General features: G+C 38.2%; 1 protein-coding gene across 3 annotated transcripts in view; it reads right to left on the minus strand.

Moving 5' to 3' along the window:
• Positions 1-19284, minus strand: part of pcgf5b (polycomb group ring finger 5b) — a 38389-nt gene extending 19105 nt beyond the window's left edge. For 2 of the 3 annotated variants that reach the window (XM_036573001.1, XM_036572999.1), the window contains exons 1-5: positions 19135-19284; positions 16558-16898; positions 13393-13489; positions 3036-3091; positions 2794-2853 (exon numbers count right to left, since the gene is read on the minus strand). In XM_036573001.1, the coding sequence (XP_036428894.1) occupies positions 2794-2853; positions 3036-3091; positions 13393-13489; positions 16558-16669 (325 nt within the window). In that variant the 5' untranslated portion in view covers positions 16670-16898; positions 19135-19284. The other variant, XM_036573000.1, reaches the window with a different exon arrangement.
• Positions 19285-23883: the final 4599 nt, after the last annotated feature.

Here is a 23883-nt window from a genome sequence, read left to right on the forward strand (position 1 = left end):
ACATACATAGTCATATGGGAACAGCAACTACTCTTTTAGGTGTTTATGAACAGGGACATGAACTAATAAGGTAAAAAAGGTCAAGTCTGATTGAGTTTAACTTCTTAGTCTCCCAAACTTGCTTGGGAAAAACAAGATATTGACATCATAAAGAATTAGCATATTATCACTGTCCTAAAAAAACGTATCTCCAAAGTGGCGACTTTACAGGAGAAGGGAAAAACATTCTTTATTTTTAAAGTAAGTTAATGTAAAGGAAGTTAATTCTAAACAATGAAGTCCCTTCATCATGAACGTTTCACACAATGTAAAGGGTAGCTGTTGTGCTTGAACGAAAAATTAAAATTGAAAAAAATGGTTTTATATATTTTTTTGGATAGCAACAATATGCTTAACAATACCTTACACATTGTATCACCACATCAAACAGGGGAATAGCTACATGTATCAGCATGAAAAATTAATTTCTTTGTGTTACTTTGTTTTCAATCATTATATAAAAGAAGCAGCCACAAGATCCCTAATTGTTGAATGCTCTATGATAGTTTTCTGGAGTTGACTCTAATTCTCAACTTCTGCTGTAGTTGAGTAATTTTCACCAAGACAGTGGCAGAGCCATTGATAAAGGAATGCAGCAGAAATTAAACCATCCACAGTTCGCCCACTTTCTGAGCAGCTGAAGATCACAGTGATATGGGAAAAATTAGTAATTACACCAAGTTGTGTCAGACGATTTCAAGTTTTAATGGTTATGAGCTGGAGACAGCTGTAATGCACAGCAAGCTGGTAACTATTATTCCTGCATTACTAACACATCCATCTAAATGTCCATCAAGCCAAGAGTCATTGGCCAAGAGTCCACCCTAAATCCCTTCATGTCGGAATTGAGGATTTGATGCTTTTAGAGTTACCAGCCCATCACCGTATGCCATTGCAACAACCACAATTACAGATTAGTTGCGGCAGTAAATTGTACCTTCTGACAAACGTCTAAAGCAGGGGTGCACAACTCTGGTCCTGGAGGGCCGGTGTCCAGCACAGTTTGGAGGTTTCCCTGCTCAAACACACCTACTTAACCTGGCAATTAACAGATAAGTGTGATCAGGTGTGTTTGAGCAGGTAAATCACCAAACTGTGCTGGACACCGGCCTTCCAGGACCAGAGTTGTGCAACCCTGGTCTAAAGGATTAGTTTATCCTTTGTTTTGTGAGGCTAACATCTCCCAAAACAGCTTAAACTGGGTGACGGCCATCATAGACTATGTTTGATCCCATAAAGCTTATTTTAAAATTCATCTCTTGAACGAGGGGCTGGACCTGTCTGCATTCCCATTGCTATTTGTCAGAGGTGGGAACAAGTTGCAAGTAACAAGTAAGTCTCAAGTCATCACACTAAAGTCCCAAGTCAAGTCCCAAGATAAACTAAAGTCAGTCAGCATTTTTCAGCTAATTTAAGGCCATAACACTAAATAATGGTAACAGTACTACAGCCTTTTAATGACAGCACGTTAGCAGTGTATGGCTGATTTTTTTTGGGAACACTGGGCGCATAGGATTAAAATAAAAACTAGCTCAACACTAAAACTAGCTCAGCCAACTAAAAACAACCGCTAGTTTGACTTGAATTTAGACAACCGTACTGAACAAAGTTTACAGAAAACACAGCAAAATGATGGTGAATGTACGTAGCTGAAGCTGATTATTTGAATTTTCTGTTCCATGTTAAATGGTGCAGCAGTTACGTTCCGTTAGTCATGACACTCAAGTCCGAGTCAGAGTCCGAGTCACCGGTGTTGAAGTCATAGTAGAGTCCCAAGTCCTTCTTGACTTTCTTGAGTCGAGTCTAAAGTCATCAAATTCATGACTCGACTCGGACTGGAGTCCAAGTCATATGACTCGAGTCCACACCTCTGCTATTTTAAAATAGGATGTAGCCTCCCAAATGTCAGTGTTTGTCTTTATTGTGAAGAGAATATTTTATAGCTTGAAGAACACATTGCCTTTGTTTTTTTCTTTTTCAGGGCATGTAAACCTTTTAAACAATACAAATATTCAGAGATAATCTTGCTAATGTGTTGCGTTCGGTATGCACAGTTTTTGTGTCATTTGCTGTTGCTGCATTCGGTGTGTAATGGCCTTATCAGTAAAACATGAACGTGGCTAAAGTGTGAAGTATATCCCTTTTCATATGTTTGTTTGCTCAGAATGCTAGTTTGTGAAAGTCGCTGCTGTCATGATCTTGTAAAAAATCCAAAAACAGCGTTGAGAAATCACATTATTAAAGCAGAAGAGTAGATTAAAAGGCAGAAACAGCTGCTTTTTTGCCTCAGTATTAAAAGGTTAATGGGTCACCAGAGAACATAAGCCATAGTTTAGTTATCTGGAACTGATTGAGTGTTTCTCCCACATACCTCGGTGCATTAAGATGAAGAGAGATCTAATCAGAGCTCCTTGGAGAGGGCTGTCAGACAGCAGCTGTCTGCTGTCACCTTTATATTCCAAATTTAACACCCCCTCTTGCACCTACACAGCTGTGTGTCTCAACAATAGGCTCTCAGTCAGCCTAATCCTTCTGTCTGTGTACATATGTGATAGTCATCAGGCATGTAGCTTATACGCCACATACGGCTCCATCTGGATGCTCTCAATGGCATCTTCTGATACTGTGTGAGGGGCTTTAGTTTTAAAGAACAACTGTACAGTGCTTTGCTTCTGAGCCAAAGAAACACTTATGGCTACTGGGTTATCTGGATTCCACTGAAATGGGAAATTTCAAGTGAAAAAGCATACTTACCATCGGCATTTTCTTTTGACCTGTTCCTTTTCCAAAATTCAATCTCCCTTTGTTGTTCCTCTGAACATTAAGTGAGTAAGTGTGTGAGAGAGAGAGGGAGAGAGAGAGAGAGAGTGAAAAAGAGTACATAACTGAGGAAACACCTCAGCACACTGCCTCATCAGTGACACGGAAAATTGCTGTCATTTACTTCCAAAACACAATTTGAGCAAGAAAAACTCAAGTACAACCAATACACTTACTTTCTCTAAGGCCAGGCACAAGCTTGAATATGATTTCTTCTAAAGTGTTGTCCAACCTTTGTAAACAAAGAGATAAAGAAAGGAGCAAAAAGAAGAGAGAAGTGACTCGAGCTGCATAGACATAAGCTTGTCACAATCATAACATTTTACCTGATGATTAACTGCCACACAAATCATTATGACTTAACAATTTAATTGTCTTGTGTTAAAACAGAAGTCTACAGATGGCCAAACTGTCTGATTAGCTTTCATTCTCCCTCACAGTCGATACTTAGGCCCAATCCCATTTCTTCTTTTTACCCCTACCCCTTGTTTTCGAGTGTCACCCTAACCGCTTTGAACTGAGTTACAAGGGGTAGTGGTTGAAATCTTGCCCTACGAAATGGGACAACCCTCAAAAAAAACAAAAAAACAAAAAAAAAACACTCGCTTCATTAACAGGCTGCTAGTAGTGCTCTGTAGGCCACCCAGCCCGTCTTCAGTGATAGCAGAAAAGGGAGAAGTTCAGCGACCTCACTTTAGTTACATTTAGGGCATCATATGCCTTCAAAGAGGGGGTTTAAGACAATTATTTATTATCGCCTACCACTAATTCTTTGGTGGTACGAAGCTAAAGTCAGCTATTCACCAGCTTCTTGTTCGAATTTTCCCGTTCCACCTTAAATGGTGCAGCAGTTACATTCTGGCGCTTCAGGCGTCAACACTGCTAGACTATCTAAGGCGGAACGGGAAGTTAGCTAGCTACCGAAACATTAGCATGCTATTAGCGATTTTTTATGCTTGTTATGAAGAAAACGACCATAATACATTAAAATGACATTAAATTAAGACAATACAGTGGTTATCGTAATTTTTTAACAGAGGAAATTCTCACATTTGTGGGTTTCTTTGGTCGCTCGCGCAGCCATCTTGCTGGTTTTTCTTTTTTTCTGACAACACTCCGTTTGGAGTGTGCCTCTGAAAAATCTCCATTTGGAGGGCCATGTAGCCCTAATACTTTGCCCTACCCCTCCATCTCGACAAAAATTGGGACACCCTAACCCTAGACAAGAATGCTCAAAACAGAGGACTAAGTGGTAGGGGCAAGGGGTGGGACTGGGCCTTAGTAGCTCCAACTGACGACAAACACAGCTCAAGCTCAAATAAACTAACATTACTCACCGCTGCCCTGGGAATCAACAGACCTTACATAGCTCTAGTTCGAATTCATTTTCCACCTGTTTGAAACAGCTGAAACAGCTTCACAATAACTACGATTAACTGTGTTTTTGGTAATTTTATGCTACTCTAAAGTATCTAATTAGGCAAACTAGACACCTTGTAATAGGGGGGGCTATAGGCAAACATTTATATTACAGTGCAGTTAAAATTTGACAGTTTCAGCATATATCATGGTATGTCCTTTTTAGTTCTTTAAATAAACCTATTTTTGTAGATTAACAGTGGTTTACTATTCTAGAATGTCCCTTCACTTTTTGATACTGTAATGTCCCGCTGCTGGTTTGCACTACCATGGGAGTGCAGGAGGTGTGGCCATGCAGAGCGGCTGCACTGAGGAGGCTTTTGGGAAGCGCTGCCTTCGTGGTTGGAGACACTTTCTTTGTAAATAAGTTGTTGTTAGCTTTATGATGTGCACGTGTTTGTGCGATTACAGAAGTGACCTGCCTGCTATTTTCAGGTGCTGCCTGTTTAATAAAAGAGCATTTGCCTTTAAAGCGCAATGTTCCAGCCTACTCTTCTCCGCTGACGACACAATATGAACTATTTTTAACGACGAAAGTAAACCTGAAATATTTTTATTGTGTAAAGTAGTAAAAACAAACATATCTATATTGGTTTCTGGTAAGAACTGTGCTAAATGTTGAATCATGTCTAAATCTCTGAAGCTGAAGTTGCCATTTTATTTGGCAGCTTTTTGTTTGAATTTTCTGTTCCACCTTAAATGGAGCAGCAAATACATTCTGGCACTTGTATAGGCACCTGAGATGGGAAATTCAAAAAAGAGGCCAACTTTAGCTTCAGTCATTTGTCTCATGCGTACATCCCATATACTCATGCTTATGACCATCAGGCGCTGCTGGAATTATGAAAATATTACAGTTATTACTGCTATCAGTACCAGCTGGTCTATGGCTTGTTGGGCAAACAAGGCTGGAAGACCGCAACACCATCTGACGCAGCTAGCCAGGTCAGGCGGCTCCTCAGCCAGACGTTATCCATGTTAGGCTAATGCTAACCCCAATTAATCGGCAATTAATTTATGTCCACTGCCTTGAAGCCTACTTCAGATGCAGCGGCAGGTGACAGAGGGTCTGCTGCGCTTTCATTTTAACTTGAAGTGTAACTAAAATAAGGGGTTGGTGCGCTTATTTGTGGCATACTGGTATAACCGTTCTGACGACACTCATATCTGAGGAAGAATTTTGATAATGCCCACTACTACTTTCTTGCTTGGTAATTTGCTTCCTTGCAAGTTATTGGCAGACATAAAGTGATATACTGCACTGTTCATACACTCACAGAATTTGTAGAATTTACCTCACCTTAATGAGCTTTCAAGAAAGTAATTTGTCTAAAAATAGCAATCAACCCATCAACAGCCCATTCTAAATTACATTCTGGTGCACATGTTAATGACTTGATGATTTATCTTTACCTGGAAGAGTAAAAAATTCGTTAACCCCTTAAATGGCCGGGGCCCACTGGCAATTTCTATAACTCAGCCAGGACAACACCTTTGAATACCATTAGGTCCTGTTGGTACCAAACTTAAGCAGGTGCCCAAAATTATAAAACTGGAACCTTATGGACCGACCACCAATAGAAAGCTTAGCTTTCAGTTCTTTGTCCAGTGAAAAAACACCCTAAACATGTTATAGCACCAAGACAGAAGTTCAACTTTTGTTGTTTTTGTAAGACCCATGATGTGTCTCAATAAATGTGTTTTTGCTTTTTTTATTTATACAAATTTGCCTCATCCCAACAAATGAAAACACACCCAATACACAGTCTTTTGTTGTCATGTAAAGTATGATTGTGAAGGTTAACAACTGTGGAATATTACTGTGATCATTCAAATATTTGGGATCAGTAACTGTGACAAGCCAACAAGTGTAGGTGAGCCACAAAAATGCTCTGGGTGCATGGTATATCCAAGGCTGATGTATTAAATATGGGACAAAAACAATATTGAAATTACAGCTGATATTTACAACTGATCTCTTTTTACATTTTTGTTCACACCAATACAGACATGTGTAGTCACTAGTGCCAGACATTTCCAACTCAGTAAAATCTCATCCACCTTTTACTAAAGTCTTACTCGCATTTACATTCTGCCTCACCGTCTCGCTTTGAGACATTTAACCCTTAAAATCCCAGGCTTATTACATACTAAGACCTATTATTCAGCAACTACATGGACTACAACACAAACTAGCCGAGTCATTCTTAGGTTATGGAAGTGTGTGATGAAACTTTGGACCTGCCGATGGGTCCTGGCCATTTGAGGGGTTAAAGGGGGCCCATATCATGAAAATCTGAATTCTCCTTACTATTTTTAAAATAAAAGAGTTTGAAGTAATATGTACACTTTGTTAAAGTTTCAAAATGTACCATTCACTCTCCAGTCTATACAGCCCCTATAAGCAAAGTAAACTGCAAAAACAGCCTGTTTTAAATCATTTTTTTCTGTTGTCACAAGAAGCAACTCATTAACATATATCCACCTATTTAGCCAACAGCAGTTTAGCCCCACCCATTCTAAGGAGTGTTGCAGCTCTGAGTGTTTTTCGAATATGGCACAATACCAGACAGCCAATCAGAACAAAGTCTATTTATTTTATATCAGTCCTAAATAGCCTGTTATTTTTTAAGGAATAAGGAGAAGTTGGAAAATGGTTGTTTAAAAATCAGTTATGACTATTTTATAAGTGGACCTCAGGGGGCAAAATAAAATACAAGAAAAATGCAGGATATGGGGCCTTTAATACAGTGAGACAGCTAGTCATCATCAATGGAGCAGTCAGCAGTGAAATGTTTTTCTACCCTGTGTGAAAGGCTTTAAGTGAAAATCTGCAATCAAGACATTTACCAGTCAGGTATAATCTGATAGCACATTCAATAATCAGCATAACTCGCTGTGATAGGCTACTCTGCGGAACAAATAGAAAGTGAATGCTGCTTAAAACTTCAATGTTATCATTGTTTATTTTGCAAACGCTGGATTTTTACAGAGGAAATCACAGTTTAAAGCACCAAATTAAATTTTGACATCAATACACAGGGTGATTCAAAAAGATTCATCAGATTTCAAAGTGCCATATTGTTACAACTGTGAGGCACCTAGGAACCAATCACATACCAATTGAAAGAAGGGGTCATAGAGTCATAGGGTCATATCTCACTTAACCATTTACAATTTACTGCATTGTTCTGTAATGATTTATAAGTAAAATAAAACATTTTGAAATCAGATGAATCTTTTTTAATCACCCTGTCTTACAGTATTTTTGTTACATGCTCCACTGAAGATTTTAACAACATTCAGCAGAGACTAGACATGGCACAGGGACCAAAACTAACAACATTTTACACAAAGCGTAATGGAAGACAGTTGTTCCAAAGTGAAAATATGTTTAAAATTTGGTAAATAATGCTTTCATTTTGTTAATAAAGTATTAAATCATCACAGAATTTTGAACTGTGACTACACTGATGAAAGATTTGCCCAGTACACTCTGCTCTCCACAGCACAGTGTCAAACCTCAGCAGTGCTGCTCTGTGAGCTATGTTACATAAGTTAGGCTATGCGGTGGTAAGATGAGTTAACTACAACCATTTGTCATGCAAGCTAATTACTTTTTAAAGCTGAGTGCATTTACATTTATGCTTGTGGCAGATATTCTTATCCAGAGCAACTTAAAATTGAATCATGTTATAGAGGCAAATGTAGCGATAGGAGTCTTGCCCAAGGACTGTTATTGGCATCACATTGTGTGCTTGCATGGGAAAGGAATGAAACCCAGTTTGCCTCATGAAAACAGCAATATCACGCACTAAGCTACACCATCTAGTGCGTGTAGCCTAATACAATAGATTCTAGCCAAGGTGAATCCAGTGTTAAGTATAATTAGCCAAAGATTATTCTATCATAACGTTATCACACACTGTGTTGTCTGCCTGGCTCATTATGATTGGACTAACAAGTAATCTATAGTGAAGGAAGCATAAATTAGTAACTTCTTTGGCCTAGTTACATGTAATGGTTAAATCCCCTGTCAACATGGTTTCATCTGTTTAAAATGTTGCTTTAATAGTGAAGACATGCTGTGAAAAAAGGCTTTATCAGTGATGTATTCAAGAAATGTATTGCTGTTGTCAGAAGAAAACCTCATATCTTCAAAATGGTAACTTTACAGGAGAAGGAAAAAACCTACTTTACTTTTAATGCAAGTCAATGAAACCAGACTTTCTTGAAAGTCATTTTGGGCCATTTCTTTTGGTCCATTCATCATGGAATTTACATACAATGTAAAGGGCAACAGGCATTTTCAAACTATGTCAAAAACTAAAAAAATGACAAAAATGGAGATACAAGGTTTTCTTCCGCAGCAGCGAAATACAAATAATAAAAATTTAATAGGACATAAACTGCTGCCTGCTCAGAACTCTGTGGGCATGTCAGAACATATAATGCTTGATAGTGGCATCTCCCTGGCAACATAAACAACCAGGATGCAGGTGAGCGCAACACCACTAACAATGCTAGGGACAGCTCTAGAGCCCTCCCTGCAGGAACCTGTTGCGAGTAAAAAGTGCAAAATGCAAAACAACCTGTCTATTGGTTATTTTAGAGATTTAATTACATGTTACAGATAATGTTGGAGAACTCAGACTTTCATTTTATGAAAGTTAGATCACTGACGTATCACATTTGGTATTCAAACACTCAGCAGCACTAATATTATATCCATAACCTGTAGCTAGCTAGCTGACTGCAGGACTGCACTTTTGAAACTGAGGTCACACAAGCTCCTGTTATGAGTCGACATGGTCAATTTGTGGACACTGTGGAGAAATGTCTTGTGTGTTCCACATCTGTAATGTGCAATTATGGGGAAACACTGTAAGTCTTCATGTTGGGGGTAGCTAACATAATACTAAGCTAACATATCATTTTATTCCTCTAGTTAAAGTCGAAGTTAAGTTAATCGCTCATAGTAGGATCCTGCAACAGGTGGCTTACGCAAATAAGAAACAGCGTCTACCTACACTACAAACATGGTGTAATAAACCTTCAAAAAAAAGCACTGCTAACATTTACTTGCTGGGAGTTCTGTCTGGCACTATGGTGAGTAGCTGACAGACATATTGCTAACTCTGACTGGTACTTTGGCAGATCTGAACCAAATTTAGTCCCACCCACCTCAAACAGAACTGAAGAAAATAGGAGAAAAAAGTAATTCAAAATATCTGAACAGAAAAAATCAACAGCATTCTTTCTCTGTCAGTTCATAGTAAACCTATCCCAAAAACTATAATAGGTAAAAGAAAATAATGAAAATGAGTAATAATGCTGTGCACTGAAAAATGATGTCATTATTTTGACTTGATTTAGATCCATATATCATTTTCACATTAATAAAAAACATTACACTGAAAAAGTTTTATCTTTTACTTCCTTACTTGTTTCTTAATTGTCCCTGTCAATGGAAGATCGCAAGTTCGATCCCTGGTGGTGCCACAGCCATCCGTGGCCTGGAGTCCAAGAGAGGCATGATGGCCCTCCCCATCACTCAGTGCGATTCTAGCCAATGTGAAGGTCTGTTAACTAATGTAACAGAATTAGCGGTTAACAAGCTCCTTCAAGCATGTTGAGCTGTCCAGTGATACTGCGCTAGCAGCAGCTTGAAAAGATGTGGTGGTGCTTCAAATGTCTCGGAGGAAGCATGAGAAAGCCTTCACCCTCCCAGCCAAGGGGAGACCTAGCTAGCAGGTGGAACTGGCCTCGACTATATTGGGGAGGAATGGTGTTTACATAATATTTTATTCATGCGAAAATTATGAACATAATTATATAAAGTAAACTAAAAAGTGCATCATTATAAGTTTATTTTAATAACCTAGGTCTAATATATGCACAGATGAATGGTACTAACTGCCCTTTAAGTTTTTATTTATTTATTTATTTATTTTATTTTATTTTTAATTTTTTTACTAGTTTGCCACCTCAATAAAATCACTGGGTCTAACCTGAAAAAGTTCTGGTCCCTACCTTTTCTCTCTCTCTGTCCTCTCTTCCTTTTCTTTGCCTCTTCTGGTTTAAGAGCCACTTAGTTATGTTGAATTACGTCTATACGCAACATGATTCTACACGATAGCTTAGTAATACATAGCCTGTACACCTAAAAAGGATGATCTACACTTAGCGCCTGCAGGCTTCTCTACACATGCCACACAGAAGCACCAAAAAGGAGCTGAGCATTAGTAGCCTAATATTATTACCTGTATACACACACAATTAGACTTGTTATTAATTTTCCTGGTTTAAACACCTCAGTAAGTTTTACATGTCATAGTGGACACGACGTTAGCTCTTAAATATGCGATAAATTATCCTAATATATAAAAATGGCTTTAGAAAGTGTCCAACTTTGCTTGAAAACTGGATCTCACTTTACCTAGCATGTTCAGCAAAATTGGGACATTCTTCTATTTGATTCCTTCTCTCATACCTCCTTATGTATCATAAAAGTATTCTGATTTGTCAGAGCACTAGCCAAGTGTTTAGGGGAATCAGAATGATTTCAGATTACAATCATGCCCACATCAGTGATTCCAGGCCCCTAAAAAATGCTAAATGATAAGCACCCTTGGGATAATTATTTGTGATAGATACAGATGTATGCAAAAGTTTGGACATCCCTGGTCAAATTACGTTTTGTCACACACTCCTACACATGTTAACGCACATATACAGTTTGCTCAATTTAACATATTGGAAAAAATAAAACATAAACTGTGGTTAATGCTAAAGTTATGACACACTTTATAGTCTATGTTTTAGTTTTCAAAATGTTAACACAGAAAAATGTCATGTTTAAGTGTGTTCCCTGTACAGGATGTGTTAACTTATTTTCACATAGAAATGTATAAATTTAATAGGGGTGTTCAAACTTTTGCATATGACTGTATATTGGCTCCAGTGACCCAAAGACCAAAGTAGCATGAAACTTATTCTTCCCACTTTACATGATGTCCCACTTTTGCTGAGCTCACCCTAAATACAGAAGTTGCGGTTTTGCGGCTATTGCAGCCACTGTACGTTCGTTTACTCTCTGGCCGGTGGCAGAGCAAGCAGCACCTGTGCGTGTGTGAGAGCAGGGCGGCAGGGTTGGTGAGGGTTCACAGCTGAGACCAGAGCTACACTCAGCAGTCCAGCTGCTGGCTGGAACACATCCCTGCCAAGATCAAATTAACTGCATCCCCCACTCTGCCCCGCTCAGTGCCATACAACTGCAGCCACAGGACTCAACTTCAGCACTGATCTCTGTTAACCAGTGGAAATCTTCACCAACTGTTCACAAATTCACTGTTTTCCTGACCTGAGAGGTGCCTATGAGTGAAGCAGGAGTAAATAGTGTTACTGAAACTTTGGCCTGAAGCTTAATCCACTCCATTTTCACCATAATGCACATAGTGCTAATTACTAGTGGGCGGTAAACCAGTTCATATTGTATACCAATTGAAATCCTTTATGAGTTTGATCATAACCTTTACACCAGTATGCCTCAATTAAGCACAGATAATGTGATGTACAAGCAGTGCAAACCAAGCTAGCGTTAGCCTGTTTGACCAAAAGGCTGAGCCAAGGATGTTTCGGTCATGTTTTAAATGATAATGAAAGCACAGTAGTCTCTCAATCACTTCCTGCTGTCTAGTCTGTTGCATAAGAAGCAGTTCACGTTTTCAAGGCAGCAGAGAAAGAAGAATTACCGGTCTTTTGGGGTTAGCATTAGCCTAACATGGACAACCAGGGTGTTTTCCTATTGTGCCGCCTGACTTAGTCAGTTGCACCAGACCAGGCCATCTTCTTACGGCCCAGTGCGAGCAAAAAGCCACGGACCAGCTAGTATTGATAATGTGAAGGACTGTAATATTTTTCAAATTCCAGCAGTGTCTGATGGTCAGAGGGGCAAGCATATGGGATGCACGTATGAGACAAATGACTAGATACATTTAACAAAGCTAAAGTTGTCTTCTTATTTAAAAATCCTGTTTCACCTTAAATGGTGCAGCATTTACATTCAAGTGCCTGTACAGGTGCTAGAATATAACTGCTGCTCCATTTAAGGTTGAATGGAAACTCTGAACAAAAAGCTGGCAAATAAAAATCTTTGCAGAATTTAGCATCATTTTTGCTGGGCCTATGGGGCTACAGTGAGAAAGCCTTATTGACATGAGCTTTTCTATATATTGTTTTGTTTTTACTATTTTGCACAAGAAAAATATTTCAGATTTATGTAAAAAATATTAAATTAATTATTATAAAAAGTGAAGGGCCATCCCAGAATAATAAGACAGTGTTGAAAATACAATCACAGCTCAACAACAAACCAGTCGATCAAATACACTTGGCTTTGGAGTGGAGTGTTATGCTAAAATTTAGAATTTCTTGTAATAATTCAATGGACAAAAGTTCTCAGGTGGGAAACTCTTTAATATTCATAAAAGACTCATATCATGGGAAACTAAGTTTTCCTTGTTTTTTTTCTCTCCAGTCCATAAAATTGCTATATTGAAACTAAGCTTCCAAAAACAGCCCATTCAGAATCTCTTGTTTTACATTTACATTATATCCATTCAGACTATTCAGACTATGGTGTAGCCCCACTCATTCACATTGAACTTACATACAGCACTTTAGGCAGGACTGCTTTTTGAATAAAGAGCAATATAAGGCAGCCAATTAGAACAGAGCTCATTTACATGTATTGCAGTCTTAATACCACAGTATCAAAAACAGCCTAGTTAAATCGAAGGGACAAAGAGAGTTTGGAAAATGGTTAAGAAAAATGAATTATGACTGTTTTTGATACATACAGATGAGAGAAAACCTGAGCCCTTTAATTATACTTTTTAGAAAGCAACACATCTATCTTATAGAGGTTTTATTACACACTTCTATAACCTAAGAATAGTTCACCTAGTTTGCACTGAAGTCCCTGTACTGAATAACAAGTCTTAGTATGTAATAAGAGTGAGATTTTAAGGGGTTAATTATCTTATCACACTCAAAAGAAAAGTCTTTAATCACTTCTTTCTAACTAATATGTGATAAGTGCAATAGTCTTACCTTAACATTTCCAGGGGGTTTGTTTCATGGACCTGGATACCACACTTGGGACACTCATTGCTGTCTTCAAAATGTTGGACGATGCAACTTTTGCAAACTATAAAAAACAGAGAGAGGGGAGATTTGAAACTTAGCTACAAAACATTGTCTAATATTCATAAATAAACATGGTTGACAACACAAGTTTTATCCTTCTGATTAACCATTTATTAATAGACAGAAACAAAAGCATTACATGCAATTATATGGAGCATTCATCCAGCTTTCTGGGAGAAACTTGAGCAACACATCTTCTGGGCAAATCTTGGTTTTATCAGCATCTGAACATCTGCAAAACTGCATTTGGCTATCAAGGCCATCTGCTGTGATCGCCTATACTTCCTGTTTGAGTTTTACAGGGGTATGAAATTGCAGTGTATCTGCAGCTGTAAGGCTGAAATCTGCATATCTGCTGTGGTGAGGGCGTGAGGGAAAGTGAGGGAAAAGTGAAACGGAGCCTGTGGCCTGGCAGGGAGATAAAGGCTTCACCGGGCCCAGCCTGGCCAAAGCTGCACCTATCATATTCCTCCAGCCAACCGCAGCACTGCACGACTACCTCGCTGTTCGCACACACACACACACACAAACACACACACACACACACACACTGTTTTATACAATATCTGAACAGGGGGTCACACATGTCCCACTTGCATTATATACACATACATTCATATACACATGCGCATATGAAGAGTTTCGCTGCAAAATGCATTACAGACAGCTCTCAATATTTTATTTATTCATGACATTTTTCATACATTGTTGTTGGCTTTACACAAATATTAATGCTATTTTATGATTATCCGCTTTATAGAGAAATAATGGTTTTTGCATTATATGTCAGCTATTCTTTTCAAAAACTCATTATATAAAGCATTTTGGAATGAAACTCTTCACACATACAAAAACTGTATCTCCATTTTTGTCAATTTAGTTTTTACACCACTTGAACACTTCAGTTGTCTGTCAATTGTGTCAAATTTTCATAATGAATGGACCAATAGAAATGCTCCAAAATCACTTGGAATCCAATGACTGTCCTACAAAACCAGGGAATTTTTGACATAGTTAGGACCCACACATTAACATCTTCATTAATACTGTCTAGAATAGAGTAATGAAGCTACTATTATAGAACTGTAAGTTAAATATTGTAAAAAGCACTGACTTCTCTTTGAGAGCAATCTCAGTGATGTCAAAACAGCACCAGACACAATCAGGTCAGCAATATATAGAATGGTCTGGGAGACGGGGTAAGATATAGGGCAAATTAGCCCCTTGAGCAAATTGCAATGTGTGCATAACTGCCTGGCTGTATGCTAGGGGACTGACCTATACATCATGCATGACCATTCAGGGCCCTACTGTCATGTCCATTCGTCCATGATAAGAAGTCAGTGTTACAACTGAGCACTGATGTCTGCACGAAACACTGGTATTCACGGCAAGCGTATCAGCTAAGCAATAACAAGTTACATACAAATGATGACAGCGACACTAGAGGATTAGCTCCACTCATTCATATCAGTACACTCTGTATTGAAACTTAGCTAAAGCAAATCTTCTGATCAAAGACATGGTAAAACAGAAGGCTTGATGTTTTCTTCCATTCGAGTTTGTTGAAAGATAAGCAACTGACTCCTACAAACAAATGATTTGAACACAAAAAAGCTCATTCAAGGAGGAGGATATTTGTTGTCATGGTGACTAAGGCTGCAGATGACTTGTGATCACCCTGATGACTGGAGATGTGTCATTTCTGAGAGCGAGCTTTCACCTTTCCCATTCCACTCCATCAAACACATACATACCTGCCACTTACATGCTACTAAACAGTACATACACCAATCTCAAAATCATGAATAAATATTTACTATCAGTGAACACCTACTGAGGGATCCGATTACTTTTCTGTCCAATCTCGTATTCAAATCTTATGATCATAATTGTTAGAGGTGGTGCAGATCCAATACCCACTGTCAGCACTGGGCCAACATTAGCAAACAGGATGGACTGAATATCGAAGGAAAAAAAAAAACTGATCTGATTCTGAAGTAAAAAGTGACTGATAATAAGATCAAATTCGTGGTCTCTATGCTTTTGCACTTTTGTCTCACTGCATATGCATTTATGGAGTTTTCCTCTCAAAGCATGTTTTACAATTAATACAATACAACATAAAATAAATACATCGTCAAATATCAGTTTGATATATTTCTGAGTATATATTTCTATATAAAATGTATATCACATTATTTAAATCATGGTGGCCTGGGTTCAATTCCCCACCTGGGCAACCACACTTTTTGTGTGGAGTTTGCATGCATAATTTTTTTAAATATAGAATTTTTAAAATACATTTAAATACACAAGACTGGCGACCTATCCAGGGTGTTTCCTGCCTTCCCGCCGCCCAATGATCGCTGGGATAGTCTCCAGCTCCCCCCGCGACCCAGAAGGATTAGCGGCTTAGAAAATGTGTGTGTTATTTATATATAATATAATATCTCATAAGGGCCTATCTCAGATAATCAAATCACCTATCATTTATCTATCATCATCTATGCAGAAAAGCTGCAGGTAAGAAGTTTGTAACAGTATCACACAGGAAGAACCTCTGTGTTTAGCAAGGGGTATGTAAGAAAGTTTTACACTACTTTGGCAAAGGATAAGGTTTACGTGAGGAGAACCCTAAGTTAGGTTTTGCTTAGGAAAGGTTAGGACCAGCATCGGGTATCGGTATAAACCTTTAGGTATCTGCATTGCTATCGGAAAAGAAAACTTGCTATTGTGTATCTCTAGCAATCTCTGCTGTAGAACACAAAAGGTGTCAGCTGCTTTCTACGACCATCCTCAGTAAAAGGCTATCCATTCCACAAAATTGTTCCACTCTTGGTTTATAACTATGTATTTCATAAGAAGCGTCCTTAGAGACAAAGCAAAAAAAACCATGTATTGCACAGGCCTGTCACAACAACAGCAGCAGAAGACTACACAATACGAAATGTTTCTCTCTTCATCCATTAGCATTCTCAGAGCTAAATTCAGGGCATTAGTGGCACAGTCCTAGCTGTCCCAGACTGGAGCTTTAATGAACCATATGTGTCAAGGCAAGGCACTCACAGGTGTGCAGGCACTCGGTCACGGTAGTGGGCTTGATCAGGTATCCTTTACACACGTAACAGGTGATGAAGTGGTTAAAATCCTTGACTAAGTGCTTCCTCTGTGTGGTCATCTTCACCTGTTGCTGCAGGGCTGGTGGAGGGATATCGGCGAGAGAGAGTATGGGGCTGATGAAGATATATGGAGTGAACAGCTGGAGGTAGGGCTCAAAGCACTGCTCTGCCAGAGTGTGCCTTGCCTTTACTTCCAGGCATGCTCAACATTTTGTGTTGAATGAAAAAATACAATATCATGTGTGCTGCGTTTTCAACATTGTGCTCCTCTGCTGAAGCCCTTTGTATCTGTGGAGGAAAAAGAGACAACAGTGCTTAAAAACAGGATTCACATTTATTTGCTCTTACTTATTCTCTTACTCTTACAACTCCAGCTGAACTTGATTTAACCCTGTAGGTATAAATTATTTCATTATTAAATTTTGCAGAAGATGATTAATTCATTAATTACAAATCTGTTCATGGCAAAAGTTTTGACAGTCTATGTTAATTCAACACTGAAAGTATACAACACTGTAAGCATTTAATGTTGTAGGTGTCCCTGCAACACTGCAGATTAAAAGTCAGCAGTGGTATTAATGCTCATATAGGCCTTTCTTGGTCTACATAATTATTTAACCCTTCAGTTAGCCTCAAATTTACTAACATCTTTTATCCTTGGGGTCAGTTTGACCCCAGTAATTGAAACCTCCGGAAAATATCAAAGTTCTGGTGAGAATTATGTTTTCCCCTCTCCCATGTCATGTGGACTATCAGCGGTTCTCACCAGTGTGTGAAAAACCCCCTGGTATTCATGAGGTCCCATGTTGGCTGGCTTCTCCAGCGTTGGCTGGCTGCTAACTCGCCATAGCCACTTCGATGCTAGCTTCAATGGCAACAAAATGTTTGGTTTAACAATTCTTCTTTTCGAAAATGCTCTTTTCTTGTTTGTTAATGCGCTCTATCACACATTAATGTAGATCTTCTGTTTTGTCTTCAGTTTGACAAATGAGTCATAATTCACTCTTTCTACCAATCTATTCAGAAATTGGGCAAATTTTTAGATTTACAAATACACTGTGGTGTATGGTGTAAAGATTTTCTGAGGTATTCTGGCTAAAGTGCCACACTGAGGCAGACCAGTGCTGCATCTATAGTTAGTTAAGAATTCTAAAGACAGAAGCTCGCCGATTGTAGGTAAAGCAGCTAAACACCGACCTTTCCTTGAATTTGTATTTGAGCCTCTATTTGAAACATTGATGGGATCCAAGAGGTTAATTAGGAAATCCTGGCCCCCCCCAGCGACCCCCTGCATTTTGCACCTTGGTTCTTGCACCAATTATGTTCTGCTAGGTTAGGGCCCTAAAGCAGACAGAGGTTGTTTGAAGATTATAAACTTGCATATTGTAGTGGCATCATCCAAAACAACTAAAACTGAAAACATATCATCATGTTAATTTTATGTTTACCCAGTTGTCTCCATTACATTGGGAAAAGTCATGAAAAAAAGATATCAGTCATTTATTTAGAGGCATTAGACATTGAATGGGGCCAAAGATATTAGGAGAGATGATCAGTTTATCTTAACTAGAGACATATGAAGGTTAGTCTTTCTTGTTTCGAGAATTATGATCGTCAGTCTTTCCTAACTATAGAAAATGTAATGGAAAAACTTTGTGCCGTACAGGTGCGTGCTGCGTCATCCGGTCCTAGACCCCGCCCCCTCTCTCTCAAACCGAAACTGATGTTACTCTCAGACTGACATTCACTGAATAACCACTAACTGACGTTCCTTACAGCCTGCAGTTAAAAAATGAGAAGAAAATGCATATCCAGTATATTTAACCTGAACCTCTGAGTGTTTTGGTGTGTCGTAAATGTAATGCTGGTTAAATGGAGCAGGCTGTTCCATTAGCATATGAAATAACAATGTTTAAAATAGATTTTTAACTGCAGGGGGAAATCTCAATGGCACGCCAGTCTAGCACGGTGAGCTCAAAGTTAGGCGAGAAAAACAAGCTTGCTAAAGTTTATATAGCCCATTACAAGACCGCAGTCGCTCCAAAATGGGCTGAAGCCTGAGAAATAGACATGTCACATTATCAACGACACTAAAAACGACATAAACGGGTCCTCATTACACCGTTCAACACACGACGTGTGTATCTACTAGCCTCCTGCTCTTTATAAGCATTAACATCGCCTGTTTGTCTGCAGTAGAAAGCTGTCATCCGCCTCTCCTGGCTAGAAAACTGGCTACACTGAAGCGAACAGCGTGCTGAACCGTAAATGTAACCTCTAAAGCACGGCGTGCTAGCATCTGTGCGCCGCTCGAAGAGACGGAGGGAGAAAGGAAACGCTGACTAAACAGCTAACTATCACTAACCTGTCATGTAGCTCCGGGACCAACACATGCTCTCGGCAACTTGATCTACGACACACGATACGGTCTCCCAGCCCACTCGAAACTTTAGCACCGAAAGGCACCGTGTGAAAAACGAGACGCCACGGCATCGCCTCGTCCACTTTCAGAGCCTTTTCTTACCTCGTAAAAATCAGCAGTGCTCCTTCATGGTGGCGCGCGGTGTGTTTTCGGCTGGGCTTTTGGGGGGTCGAGTTAGCTGTCACATGAGAAAGTAGGAGAGCAGAAATACGGAACTGGTTTCGATGGAGGAGATGTGTGTGTGTTGGGGGGGCGGGGGGTGAAAGGGGCGGAGGAGTTTGCAGCGCTTGTTTACGCATTGCTGCTTTCTTCACTCCCCAGCAGATCCTATACACTCTCTGGTTGGACACAAACTAGGGCGCAGCCTTCACTTACCCGCTGCTCCTCTACTGTACGGCCGTGGCCTCCAGGACAAACTTCGTCCAACCTGTTTATCAATTAAACCTGACTTCTGGAGAGGAGAACAAGCTATGGGCCAACTCTAAATGTCTTAATGGGTGGCGTTTCTGAACGATAGAGGGGCCTAAGTGACATCCTACTTGAGGCTCCCCCCACCCACCCCAGTCATCAGTCATCATTTTGTATGCATAAATGAAAAAAAATATATACTAAATGAAATAAAGTAAAAAATGCTGCTATAAATGCAATAAAACAAAAATAATTAAATCAATAGATTTTTCAACATTTCTGCATAATTCAGCCGTTGAGATGTTCACAAATTGAACTGTATAGAAAACATGGCCCAGTTTCTGACACAGCTAAAGTCTGTCAGTGTGTTTTGATGTGAAATGGTACGCTGTACAAGATTTCTTTACAGTGGTGGTGATAGGAACCAGGGGTCACAATGTCTACACTACAAATGAAGGTAATTTATTTACTATCCAAAACAACCAGTGAATCTATACGTCTCCTGAGTTTGTATATGTAAGGTTAATGATGGTAAAATTTGAAAAAAGTACATTTTCATAGGGAATTAATTTGCATTACAACACCCTGAATGTACGTCTCCAGCCAGCATGTGTGTTGATAGATCCAAATCTATATCTCCAATCTTATGTAAAACAATGTCTCAGGCATCAGTGTGTTCATAATCATTTCATGTAATAGCTTTCTGTCTGGTAGCTTTTAGGGACATTAAACTCATCAGATAAATAAATGCAAGATTTTTCTGCGAATAGTATAATAATAATAATAATAGTAATAATAATAATAATAATAATAATAATAATAATTTTACTCCATATGTCACTGTACCATGTGTATGATTTCACAGCAGAGAAGCAAGCCCCAGTGCTATACTTTGCATTAAAGACCCTGCAGTTACTGAGTAATAGGCCTTAGTACATAATAAAACTGGGATTTCAAGGGGTTAATCATCAAGTCACATATCAGTAGGAAATTTTTTAAAACCAAGATGGAAAAGGTAAAGGTAGAGTGCATAGCTGTCTGTTTCAGGATAATAGTAATAATGATACACTTTACTGATGATCTAAACATGATTATTATCAATTAAATAAAGAGTTTGAATAATATTCATCACTGTAATAATTTAATGGGGTATGTATTAGGATTAGGTCTATTGGTTCTTGCAGCAAGAAATATGCACTGCATAGAGAATACCACAACGTTAGAATACCTTTATTAATAATGGTATCTTCATATACTGAAAAAAATCTTGATATGAACTCTTTCAGAAGTGCTACCACCAAACACCTCAGCCCCTGCCCTCACCAACATCCGTGCACATCACTGTCTCATATAATATCAGTTTATTTCATATTCAGGTTATAACTGCTATAATAACTTTTAGATATGTGCTGGAAACCTGCTATATACACAGTCTGATGATTTAGTGCAATAAATATAAGCTTATAATGTTATACCACTAAAGCGCTCTAAAGCTCATTATGCTCATTTTCATGCCTCTGTAACATATTCATATTCATATAGCAGTAACATTGGAGGTATGAATTATTGCATGACACATACAATATAGAAAGAGCAATGTGTAAATATCAAAAAGGCCAGACGATTGTATTTTCAATTTCGTTTTCAGTCATTAGATGTTGGTGCTTTGCAAGAACGACTGGCTCCACTAGAGCGGTTTAGAGTTCTGTGGTAGGTACAGTATGCATTGAAAGGTCACTAATACACAGTAACAAATCAAAGTCAGCTCAACTCATCTTAAGGACAATAGAGCTCACCCAACTCAAACTTAAGTTATTCAGAAGTTCAAACTCATATTTTTCAGTTTTTATCTATCTTAATTTGATTTGATTCACTTTTAAGATGAGTTCACTCAAACATAAAACTGTGCTGGACACCTGCCCTCCGGGACTGGAGTTGCACACCCCTGGGCTATGGCATTGCTGGGCTTCAAACTCTTGTTGGGATAAAGGCTTAGTCTGTTTCACCTCTCAGGAGTCCCTGAAGTTACTAAGATTTCTTTTTTTCATAAATGTTTAATACACTATAGGAAATATTTAGTGGATTAACTTTGTAAAGTAGATGGCAACATAAAGTGTAATTGATTAATAATTCACCCCAGCATTGGGATATTTTGAGTTTGTCACAGCTGTCCTTATCTGGAAGATATTTCTCCAAGAAGGAAAATATCTGGTGGGGTTGTGTGACGGAAAAGAGTCATGGGGGAAACTAAGTAAAACATGAGTTCTATATTGTTTATCTAACCGAGATGTAGAACTAGAAATGAGAGTTCTGAGAACTTTTGGTTAAACTAAGAAGTCTGAGTTGGGTGAACTCTGGTGTCCCCAAGTTGTGTTAAAAGCTGTGTAATCAGTTACTTTATAATTTTAAGTCAAAGTGACTGCTCAATTTTTACAGTGTGAGCTAGTTTCACTATAGAGTCATTATCAGCCTTGTGCAATTTTGTGTGTCCCTGATCAAATTACTTTTTGTTGATTTTCAAAGTGTAAACACCCTCTACTGAGAACACCTATGAACATTTTACTGCACAATTACTGTTTATTTACTGAATTAAACATAGTGGGACAAAATGTGGCCTGTGCAAAAGTTATGGCACATTTTACATTTTATGTTTATGACATATTTACTTGTGTTCCCTGTAAATTATGTGTTATTTAACTTGTTTTCACAGTTCTTTTGAATCAAAAAGAAACAGAAACATTGTTGATTAGCTTCATGTCCACATGATGCTGCTTAATTAATGACCACGAGTGGTCTGACTGAAAGCCACAGGAGACAGGACATGGTCTTCATTCCTCTAATGTGTTCCCTGGGTGGGACCAGAACTGCTGGGGAACCAGCTGAAAATGAGATATTATTACCCCTTAGCAGCTGCCAGGAAGACACTCTATTAAAAAAAAAATCAATAATAAATTCTGAGCCCTTGCTAAAGGATAAGGGAAATGGGTAGCTTGCTGGCTACTGCATAATTAGCGTGCCTTTTTAGACTCATAATGGGAAAGAAAGGAGCATCAAAAGCCTGAAGACTGTGATAGAGCCACATATGATGATTCTTTAAAAGTAATCGCTTTCTTTTTATTTTTAGTGGGAAAATGTCAAACCTTTTTGGCAGCACTTTTATTAAACCTAGCATTACATTCTGCATGCAGAATCCCTGCTGTTTAACCCATCTGAAATTCATCTGTAGTCTAGTAATAGAAACCCTATTTAAAATGTACACAGCGATCTTTCTTCTGTTTCCATGGAATAGCTTCATGCTTAGAATGACTAAAGGTTCCTAAGTGGTTAGACGTACGATTCTAGGAAAAAAATGTTATAGAACCTTTACATTAAAAGTTTAAAAGAGTTCTTCACACTCGCATGTCTCAAAAATTCTTCTGTAAAGAAAAAAATACTTCTATAAAGAACCATCCATTGAAAGGTTCTATAGGAAACCAAAATGGTTTTATGACATTCCCCCAATCCCATGTGCAAATTAATTCTTTTTTATTTTTGACATATATGTAAATATTAAATATTGACACGATTACACATATTCAGTTTATATATGTGAATGTATTTCAGTATATTGACATATTTCTGCATATATTGGCATATATTTAAAACTTAAACTTCAGATTTAAATATATGTACTTATATGTTAAAACAGATGTATTGCACATTATTGCACATCTATTTTAAATATGAGCAAATATATGTACATATATTTTTCTTCCATGAAAGAACCTATTCGGCACTATTAGTTTTAAAAGTGTAAACTAGACCCCTGGGCAAAGGAATTATATTTGCATATATTTTTGTCATATACGTAAGTATTAAAAATTGACACTATTACATACACTTCATTTACATATGTGCATATTTTTCATTATAATAACATATATGTGCATACACTGTTTGGCACATTTAAATATATATAGCACATATATTTTAATACCTCACATATATTGCACATTTTTAATATTAAAAAACATAAACATATAGAATGAATAAAGTTGTGTTAACATGATGCACACCACTGTTTTTCTAGTGAAATTCTCTACCAGTTTGATGTGTCACACACCTACCTTCGTATTTGTAAAACTGAAGTTGAATTCAAAATGACAGCATTTAAGATGGCCGCCCTGTTGGTGACATGGCCTAACAGGTTTCCCCCAGCTTGGGTCTAAAATTGGATCAACGTCGTATGGGTGTTTCTTTACTTTTGAGACATTCTGTGTGTGTGTGTGTGTGTGTGTGTGTGTGTGTGTGTATATATATATATATATATATATATATATATATATACATATACTCATTGTAAAAGAAGAAGGAAAAAAGTAAATCAATGGAACCAGGCCTTTTTCCCGGTCACTTTGGGCTGTTTCTTTTTGTCCATTCTTCATGAAATTTACATACAAAGTA

The sequence above is a fragment of the Colossoma macropomum genome, unplaced genomic scaffold (assembly GCF_904425465.1).
Source record: "Colossoma macropomum unplaced genomic scaffold, Colossoma_macropomum, whole genome shotgun sequence".
Taxonomy (NCBI): Eukaryota; Metazoa; Chordata; class Actinopteri; order Characiformes; family Serrasalmidae; genus Colossoma; species Colossoma macropomum.